This window comes from Thunnus maccoyii, chromosome 12 (assembly GCF_910596095.1).
Source record: "Thunnus maccoyii chromosome 12, fThuMac1.1, whole genome shotgun sequence".
Lineage (NCBI taxonomy): Eukaryota > Metazoa > Chordata > Actinopteri > Scombriformes > Scombridae > Thunnus > Thunnus maccoyii.
In genome coordinates this window covers 15,603,718-15,614,242 of record NC_056544.1, presented here as the reverse complement: position 1 = coordinate 15,614,242, position 10,525 = coordinate 15,603,718, and the positions used below count along the sequence as shown (strand labels likewise).

Below are 10,525 nucleotides of genomic sequence, written 5' to 3'. Positions count from 1 at the left end.
CTGTAGTATCCACGCAGCTGGGGGGAGTGAAACAGAGTCAGTGTCCTCATCTGTTTGTACAGCTGCAAGTCCTTTTCTTTCAACTCTGACCGTTGCCCCGTACAGGCACTGTTACTATTATCAGTTGGAGCCTCCATCTAAAGGGGAATATAAAAAAATCAATTCAAATTTTTTGAACATGCTGATTTATGTGCACACTTGTCACTAAATCTGATCTACAGAAATGACTCACAGTGATATACTGTGACGAAAAAGACTGAGAAGTGACTACTTCTTTCTAAAATAGCACCAGTCACTTCTTCATTTTGTGCTCATTGTAGATTTTCAGGAAAGACACTACCATCTACTGAAAAAAGGACGATACAGAGAAACCGTGACCCTGTTTTTTTAACTTCAAAGTGAGATCAATCACACTTTGTGTAATCACAGGTGTAAGATTCAAGACACTATTTATATTCAGTGCCGCTGTGATTCCCTTATTCACAATGAACAAGTTTTGACTTTATAAAAATGTGACATATCCAAATCCTAACATGTGAACAAATCCTTTAAATGAACCTTGAATTCTTTAATCTACAAACTATTTGAATAGTTTGTGATCCGAGCTGACATTTCACCTCATAGCTTATTCTAATATTACTGAAGTGATGTGGCAGCACAGCTCTTCCAGGACTGGAGAGTTCTTGGCAAGAAACTTTTAAATACAGAATAATCTCATGAGAAGGGAAAAGCAGCCCCTCTGCAGGACCAGCTGCAACAACTTAAAGGTACACTCTGAGGTTTTCTTGATAAACACACTGAATGTTTTTCATTACAACATGTGAATCCAGTCTATGAATACATTTCCAACCTCTTGAAACATTTGTAAAGCTAATCTGAGTATTTTGAAACCTGCATTATTTATATCAATAAGTACTTTTCTTCTCATTTATATGCATTTTGTTGCCTTTAAGGCACATTACTGCCACCAACTGTTCATATGAATAATTGCATGAAGTGGCGAGATGCAGCTATACAGACACAGTATACAGCTATTGATGAAGAAAACCTGTATGTCAAAATGGTATTTACTGCAGCTTATTAATAAACTTAATAGCCTTGTATTTTAGACCTCATAACCCCAGATCATGACTTACTTGTCTGGTCTGTTACTGCAACTGTTATCTGCTTCATTCAGCAGACACTGACAGTCTTTGAGGCTTACCAAAATGCCAAAAACACAAGATCAGACAATCAAAAATGGAGACCTTGCTAATAACTGAAAGGATGTTTCACAGCCTGAGTATGAATGTCCAAAAAACATTAAATCATGAATTTAACTCAGTTCTATTAGCATAATGGGTCAATATTTGATCAAAACGTGTGAAAAAAAAAAAACTCTGCAGCAACACAAGGCTAGCAAGCTGCTTGCCGAAACAAATCTTCATTAAAAAAAAACAGATTAATCATTTACTTTCATTTCTTTTTCATCAACAGCCCACAAAACATTTGCATTTGTGTTGTTGCAGCTGATTCTGCGGCATCGCTGCTTTTCTCTTTCTATGAGGTTTTTAAATAATTATTTTGATGTAGGTTTGGGTTTTTACCGATGATGTTTGTCTGATAACATCATGGCTGTGAGGTTCAACCAGTTCACATAAACATGTAACAAAAGACCAAGCAAAATCTCCCTTGGTTTTGGTGGTTATATTTCAACATCAGCATATTTTCTTGGCAGCATATAAAAAAAAAGAAAGGAAACAATGACTACAGCTAAATATCAGTCTCTCTAAGCCATCTCTGTACAGTGTAGGTCCGACTGATGAGATGTACCACCCTTCATTCATTCCCTTCTGTATCAAAAGTTGAAATCCAAAAACAATCTTCTAGTCTCCTATTAACCAATAGAAACTTGAGTAAAAATGTGCAGATTGACCCAATTCTGTCAGATATGTGTCACGGATATCTGACTCGTTTACTTGACTTGTAATGTGCGAACCTTTTCTCTTAATATCCCTGCCTCCCAAATAATTACAATTGTTCAAACAATGACCATGTCAGACCAAATTTGGGTCAAAATAAACAAGAATGAGCCTCCCTTTACCTGTTCCCAGGTACAGAAGATAACAAGAAGATCTAGAAAATAAACTCTGACATTTAACATCCTTTCTGGGAGGTAAAAGTCTGTTTTTACAAGTCCCTGGTGCCTCATCATCAAATAGTGATCCATCATTTTTTGTTTTTTTATTTGAATATGAGCTATATTATATGTATTCTATCCTGATGTGCCTCAACGACCAGAACTACATGAGACCCGCATCAGAACAGAATATATCACATTAAAAAAATCAGAGTGCTGGCATCCGTAACACCTTACTGGCCAAATGTAGAACACTACATTAGGATTAGGCTGTCAGTAGAGACGTCAGTATTCAGAATAGTGAAATGGCGGGGAAAGTAGTCCATCCACTAACAGTTGTCTTGGCAAAAAACAAAACAAAAAAAAAAAAAACAGGGGCCTAATTCCAGGTGAACAGAAGGTTATGTGATAAAGGCCGGTAACATCGTCCCAGATCATTGGTGAAAGGATGAGGTCTACCAGAGAGATACAGACAAGCAAAAAGTGAGTGTGTCTGGGAAGGCTAGTTCCTCTCCTGCACAAATACAGTCTCCTGTGGACAAAGCCCCGCCTCCTGCAGTGTGATGTCATAGTCCAAGTGGGCGAGCTTCCTTCTGGGAAAGTTGGTGACAAGTTCGAAGCGTTCGTTAGGGTAGCCCTTGGACTGGACGTGTCTTACCAGTGCCTGGAAGGAAGAGAAAAATGCATAAGTGACACATTTTATGGGACAGTCAGTGTTTACGCTACAATATTCAGTGTCTGGGCAGGAAGAGAAAGTCCTTACATCCAGCTGACTTAAAATAGAGTAAAAATGATTGTTCTTACCAAAAGTTTTGCTTTAGAAGACAAGGAAATTTGTTCTCTCTGTCCATCTGGGTAACGGAGCATCAATCTGGCCTTGGGACCTATGTGAACAACAACAAAAAACAACAGAAATTATGTAGTCGTCCTGTTTTAAGTATCCACAGTATAACTGTCTCTAAAAATGCCTGAATGTAGTTATGAGATGTTTAATTTCTTGTCTAAATGTCTTTTTTGGTCTAATCAGTGTAAGATCACTTGCACAAAGACAGACTGAGCCATCGCCCCCATCCTCTGCAGCCTTGAATTCATTGCAAATGTCAAAAATATATAATAGTTGTATCTAATTGCTAATGCCCTGCAGTTATTTCCAAAACTTCTTACTTTACTTACTTTACTTTAAAGAGGTTGTTGACTTGTTTTCATCATCATATATTCTCCTCTGGGAATTTACGGTGAATATTTTATACTGTAAAGCTCAAAAAGCAGTGTAAGTTTAACTCTGTGTTCGAGTATCACAACAACATCTGGGCAAGCTGCAGCGCTCACCATGTACTGCTAAGTTTAAAGCTCAAGAAGCTGACTGGTGGACACACATTAGGGGACTTGTTATGCTAGAAAAGAACTCGTTCGTTTTGACGTTTTGTCTGACCACATCCGAAGGTAAAAGTTTTCCTAATGTCCACACTTGAAGGTGGTATGACAAGTTGGCCGTCATAGAGAGGGACAAGATGTGATAAATGTTAAAATATGTGGATAACGGTGCACATTTTATGTGTTTCTCCTGGAAGGCATTCATAGTGTTGCACTCAGTTGTGCACACGATAAGTGCCAGAAATAGTTGTGTAATGAATTGTCTTGAGAGAGAGAGAGAAGTTCAAACCTTGCTTACTTTCTGATCTCTGTAATTCTGGCCAATCACTGTGTAAAGTGTTGCACTGACACTTTAAGTGCTCATTTAGAGTGGTTAAACATTTTGAGACGTGTCTGCCTGCAGGCTGTAGACATTCACACTCAAACACACACACTCTAATACCCTCATTATAATTATTTCAGGTTTAGAATTACACGTTGCCGTACCGTTGTCATCAGGGCAGTCTACGTCACAGGTTTTGGTGGTGCTGATTTTTGAAGGCCCCGCGCTTTCAGCTGTTGCTGTACAGGAGTTCCCCACAGAATCTGCGTCAGGCGGAGGATGACGAGGAACGGCAGCTGAGGGCTCCAGGTGGTTCTTTTTGCTCTCCTCTTTCTTGTGATTGTGGTTGTTTTCTTTGTAGGGAGACTTTCTGTGGCAAGAAGACGAATTATCGGGGTGAAGACGTTGCTGAGCCGAAGTGGTGGGAGGGGCTGGGGTGTGTTTGCTGGCAGAACTTTTCTCTTCCTGGGGTTCTGGCATTTCACTGTCCGAGCCATCCACAGAGATGGGACCCTCGCTGTCAGAGAAAGGCTCTGCATCAGAGTCGTCATCTGATCGCGGGGAATCTGGGGCGTCAGGGACATTTGAGGACTCATAGTGGGTCTCCTGTAGGGAGGCTCGGATTGCTGCCTCCAGCTGACTGTCTTCACTGGCATCAATCAGACTCTCCTAGAACAGAAAACAGAGAGCGTAGCTGTTGAAAACAAATCAAAGAGCTGGGAAGAATAATACAAAGGAGAGGAACATAATACACTCAGCCAAAATGATTGATACTGACAAATACCAAATATCACAATACTTGCCATCAGGTCTATCAATACCATTGATAATGTGACAATCTTTTGGGGTTGAATATGGTGCTTTCAGAGGATAAAACTGGATAAAACGGATAGAACTGATCATCAGTTGTAAGGGCTTGATGACTAAGCAGGTAGAATAACTCACCATAGTACAGTCTAATAAATTCAAAGAAATATGATCTTTCACATGTAATGCAGCTTTTAGGACTAGGAAGATGCAACGCTCAAGTTGTTATGACCGTAACAGACCTGATCATATCTAGTTTTATATCATGAGAAGATATCCAGATATTGTGCAGTTCTACAACTGATAAATAGTTGTGACAGAGGAACTTCCAACAGAGTCCCTGAGAGAAAAGATAGGCTCTTATTGGAGCAGAAAAAAAGGAGAATGAAAGCTGACACATGAGATGAGAGACCCACAGAGCGAGCTCGTTTGGCAGGGGGTGCGTGACAGGACGGTCCGTCGAGCTGCCCGTGCTCTGCCAGGAAGCCAGACGCCTGCTCCAAGAACGATGCCACATCCAGCTGGTTCCACTCCACCATTTTCTGACCTACAGTGAACGTGAATGAACAGCACTTGTCATTGACAAAAATCAATTTATAGAAGTTTTTAAAAGACAGCAAAAGCAGGAAATAGTCACTATAAATAAGATGACAATACATGCAGTTCACATTTATCTTCCCTATTTATTTAGAGAAAAACTTATTGCTGGCTTGTAATGATCCCATCAATTTTAATAATACAAAGATCTCTCGCTCTGTCACACAAGGACATTTTATTGCTTTTGAATTACTTCTCAACACTATTTTCTTGTCTTCTAAATGTTATGCAGGAGAGATACACTGTCCTCTTACCACTACCTCAGTTCACATGAACACTCACCTGTACGGGGGTCGAGGATGGAAATATAGGGAAACTTGTTCAGTTTATAGAACTGGATGTATCTTTGTCCCTCTTCACTGTCATGATATACCTGTAATGAAATAAAAGGCTCAACACAATGCAGATGCAGAGAAACACATGGAAAGAACAACGTGCATTTAGCTTTGAGAAATCAGGCCAAAAAGGGGATTTCAAAGAGTTTTTTTCTGCAGTAGAAGCAGCCACTGAAACATCATCATTTATTTGAAAAAAAAAAAAAAAGTATTGCATCTTCTCTTTGTTATTATGCCGACTTTTCCACGTCAGCCAGTAGGCTGGCCTGGGCTGGGACGTGAAATCATCAGAGATCAAATACGACCCCGTGCTCTGAGGCAGCATACCTGCCAGAATATGAAGTGTTCTCTGATGATGGTCTTCACTGCATCGTTACTCCACACGTCTCTGTTCAGGCACTGGCAGGCAAAGTCCTGAACATTTTGAATGTTGATCATTAACCACTTGTTCTCCATTTGGCCGCAGTCTTTTGCCTATAAGCACAAAAGAGCAAATGTAGAATCAGTAAAGACAGGACATCAAGCTGGATTTAGCCAATTAGTGTATAATTAAATCACTAAGTTGGCAAGTCTAGATTTAAGAGCCAAAGCACATCAACAGCTTGATGGAAGACAAATTTAAATTCACTAAATAAAAAGGTGTCCCCCTTACGGAAAACAGTTACAACCATCTACATTGGTAGCATGTGACCACATGTTATGGAGGACTGATTTTACAAATATTGTGAGTGTACATTCAACCAGCCAGGGGAAATTTTTCATTTAAAGAAAAAAAAAAAAACAACAGTTTGGCAAAAATGACCTGGATACTCCTGCCCTTCCAGTCATGGCACACCTAGTTGCCCATCTTTGATCTACAATCATCATCTGAAATTTCACTGAATAAAGATGTGTGGTGTAAAGCGTCCGCTGAGTGACTCCTCACCGTCTCAAAGCTGCCTTTGTGCATGAGCTCAATGGGAGGACGGAAAAGGTCTGCCAGGGTGCTCAGTTTCTTATCCACCGTGCCACCGTTACGCAGCTCCTGTTCCTGGCGGACTAGGAAAAGAAAGAAAAAAATCCTTTCATTGTAGTAAATAAAGACACAGTACTATAAAGTTGCTAGAGATGGTGCATTTACATACGCTTAAGTAAGTGGGTTACAATCGGATTTTTCCAGTAAGTCATCTAAACAAGAAACCTGGTCATTGTAATTGGGGTAGGGGATTGGAGAAACCTGGTTTCCCCAGGAGACCAACAATTTCTCTGCCATGTGTATGTATATAAAAAAACAGTTTCTAATTTTCTTTTATATGTACACATGTGCATAACAAAAGAGTGCAGATGGGCAAAGTAACAGCAGAGTGCATGGATGATCGGTGAGATAATTACAGAGCGATGCATCCATGAATTTAAAATAATTCCATCTAAAGTCCGACAGAAACTAACACTAAGTAGCCTCCAGAAGTCTGAATAAGTTATTTTTAAACAGCTGAACATTTGACTACCAAAGTTAAAATAAGAAAGCCATACTTCAAAAATAAAGTCAGGGGTAAGGGAGAAATCTGACCTGCTGATTACTACAGTCCATATAAGGTCGATCTCGATATGAGTAACCTGGTTACTTACAGTAAGTTAATGTAAATGTACAGTAAAGTAAATGTTGGTTGTAATTATGCAGCATTAAGCTTTAACATACTTACTTGTTTCTGTCTGGAAGTCCCTGAAGCCATCAAATATAGATCGAGCGGGTCTTCTTCGCTTTGGCACTGAATGTGTAACAGACACACCAAAAGTCACATTAGATGATCACAACAACTGCCAGTAATAACAGCAACTTAGTTTAAAAACTATATGAATGGGATAAAGTAAGAATAGAAGCAATGTAATACCTCCAAACAGCGGTTCTGGTTCAACCAGTATGTCCTGCTTCTGGGGAATGGGCGCTCGAACTTCACTGAGACATAAGGCAACACATACAATATTATTCTAGGAAGCAAAATGATGTAGAGCAAAACATCTAGTATCAGTGAAGGACTGATGAAGACAGAAAATTAAGCTATTGTGAGCAGGTGTACACTCCCTGATTTTATTATAGCATCTATTAGCAACCCCAATCATAGCAGCACACTGAATCCCCCAGTTTCCCTCCAGCTCACTATTAAAGACAACAGTGAGCTTGGAGGAAAACTTTCAAGAAATTTAGGAGCTATGGACTGTATCTTTAAGATAAGACCACGTGTTGAACAAAGTCCAAAGACTTTGTTCTAGTTTTGTCTGACATAAGTTTGTGAGGAGAAACATCAGCTTACTCTGAGGGGGGAGCTCTGCTGCTCGAAGCTGTCGAACTAGAGCTGGTGCTGGGCTCCTCTGCTATCCCGCCTCCATCCAGAAACATGGTGACTGCCATCTCCAGGTTGTTGTTGCATGCTTCCAACATATGTTTTCCAACACTCTCTGTGGCCCCTGGCAGAGTATTGAACATACACATCGTAAGAAAAATTTTCAGATAAAGCCTTAATGCACAGCTATATGTGTGCATGACAATTCACACTATCCATGTAAAGCATTTAGTTTAAATGTACCACACAATACAACTGGTTTTATGGGAGTGGGCAATATAGATAAAATCTTCTATCACGATATGTGTCATTTCATACTACGACATCAATATATATTGTGTGATATAGAAGACACGTTTAATGAGGAACTGTTTGTAGACAAAATAACTGGACAGGAATGATTTTGGTCATTCCTGCTAAATAAATAGATGACAAACCAAGGTATTTAATCACCTTGATGCCATAAGCAGCATGGCAAAATCTCTGACGGAAAACAAATGTATACTGTCTCACTCTATATACCATCATATGGCCGAACTCTATGATGGACAGCTGATATTTAGCATCTGTGACAACCTATTTAGAAAGATCACATATGTGTTGATGTTGTAACCTGTTAACTATAAATCATTTAGTCTATACATTACTACCAGACATATTTTTGAAGAGTTCCTTAAAGGAAGGGCTCACAATTTTTCAAGTTTGTCTTAAAACAACAGTCGGGTGCCCAAATGAACATTGAAATAGGTTTTCTAGTTATAATCATTTCTCCTGTTCATACTGACCATTAGAAGATCCATTCATAATGCACTTGAAATGTAAGTGATGGGGCCAAAAACCACAAGACTCCTTCTGTGCAGAAATGTATTTAAAAGTTTATCTGAAGCTAATATGAAGCTTCAGTCCAAATTAGTCAAATCAATTAGATATCTTTTAACGTTACAGTGTTTTCAGTGCCAAAGTCCCTTTTTTTGTTACTATACTTCCACTGCAGCTCAACAGGGAAACACTGTCCAAGGAAACACAAGGAGGGATTTTGATGCTAAAAAGACTGTAAATGTAGCAGATATCAACTTGATATGACTAATTCAAACTGCTGAAACTTCAGAGAAACTTTTAAAAGCATTTTTGCACAAAATGACTGTGTGGACACACTGTGGATTTTGTCCCCAATCACTTACATTGAAAGCACATTTGAGGAGGATCTTTTAATAGCCAGTATGAACAGGAGGAATAATTACAGTGAGGAAAACCCTCTGTCAGTGTTCATATAGGCACCTGACTGTTGTTTTAAGACACACTTGAAAAATTGTGAGCCTATTCTTTAACTTTTTTGTTCGACTCTTTGCCTCTCGGACGACCAAAGATTTCCATTAATTGTATCATGTTGTCACAATTATCCTGCACGTTATTTAGTACACATCACTGTGTAAATGCAGAGTTAAACTTCCCAATTATGGGATGCTATGAAATGTAACAACAAGCCTAACTTAATTGATCATTAGAAATGCAGGTCATCTGTGATGGATCACATCTCCTACAAGTCTTTGCTGGAGATGTGCAACACTGTACTAGCATGAATAAAAGCAAAACAGCTGTCAGAGTTTAAAAGGTTATGGTATCATTAGAGAAATAATCGGCACTAATGCGAAGTATAGGTTGCGTGATTTGTTGTGTACATAGGCTAAAACATGCAAAAACACCAGAATAGTCCTTTAATATGTTAACATAATGAATCGTCACGTTGCAAAAACAGTTAAAACTATTGTGCATTTGTGAAAACACTCGATCTAATGATGAACTTTTTGTCTTTTTTTTTTTTTTTTTAAAGTGTACAGCACCGTTTGACTACAATGATATTTCCGTGTATACTGCGCATGTCCGTTTCACTTTCCAAGTGTGGCAGCAGCCCCCCTGAATGTCTTCCTTCTTCTGCGGGAGGTGAAATAACTTCAAACTCAAAACACTTTTCATCGTGTCGAGGCGAAACATGCACTGCCGAGGACATGTTGAAAAGTGTGGTCGGCGACATAAAGTTGCGCTCAGCCAAGTGTGCTTAACGCCACCGTGACGCTGGAGATGACAGTGAAACACACACATACACACACACACACACAACACGAAGCCTGGCTGATGGGTGAAGAAGGGAAATGTTGGACAGCCGACGTCCATTCCACATAATCGAACAACAGGCAGCGCGGAAAAAGGCTCAAAAAGCAGCTCAACGCCACCGCGACAGCGCCTGTAATGAGCACCAGAGAGCTAATCTGATCAGACTTGAAGTTTCTGTGACAAATAATGTTTAAAACTGGTGGTTTTTGCGCGCCCTTTTGTGAGTCTTTTCTCTTTGAGTTTAGCAGATAACTGGCTGTGCTTTTTCCCCTCTGCACAGCTCTGACAGCGCAGGGGCCACAGCTAACACTTAACGTCCGTTTTCTCATCTGCGCAGTGATTTCGTGGTTTTCTAGGCAACGGAGCTCTTTCTGTGTGGTAACCCAAAACTACTCAATGGATCAAACGCAAAATAAAATGTTATTTTTTACCTGTTATTGCTGTGAATTGTTGTATTAACCCGTTCACCCCCGGAGCTGAGGTGTCTCCGAGCGCCGCCATCTTACCGCCACAAACAACAACATAAATGTGGCGCATG

General features: G+C 39.7%; 1 protein-coding gene across 1 annotated transcript; it reads right to left on the bottom strand.

The window, feature by feature from the left end:
• Positions 1-1,671: 1,671 nt before the first annotated feature.
• ubxn7 (UBX domain protein 7) lies at positions 1,672-10,525 on the bottom strand. The gene is made up of 11 exons (XM_042429662.1): positions 10,419-10,525; positions 7,846-7,999; positions 7,426-7,490; positions 7,237-7,302; positions 6,480-6,592; positions 5,882-6,028; positions 5,502-5,592; positions 5,039-5,169; positions 3,980-4,484; positions 2,924-3,003; positions 1,672-2,783 (listed from the first exon to the last, which is right to left on the bottom strand). Exons 1-11 carry the CDS (start codon positions 10,522-10,524, stop codon positions 2,622-2,624), a joined length of 1,620 nt encoding a protein of 539 aa, XP_042285596.1. The 5' UTR covers position 10,525; the 3' UTR covers positions 1,672-2,621.

Bases quoted from the DNA above. Each gene is read 5' to 3' on its own strand.
- ubxn7 (XM_042429662.1), bottom strand. From the start codon at position 10,524: ATGCGCCACATTTATGTTGTTGTTTGTGGCGGTAAGATGGCGGCGCTC. The intron at 7,303-7,425 runs GTATTACATTGC...TTACACATTCAG, and splicing joins ACCAGAACCGCTGTTTGGAG to TGCCAAAGCGAAGAAGACCC. The intron at 2,784-2,923 runs GTAAGAACAATC...TCTTCCTTCCAG, and splicing joins CTTCTAAAGCAAAACTTTTG to GCACTGGTAAGACACGTCCA.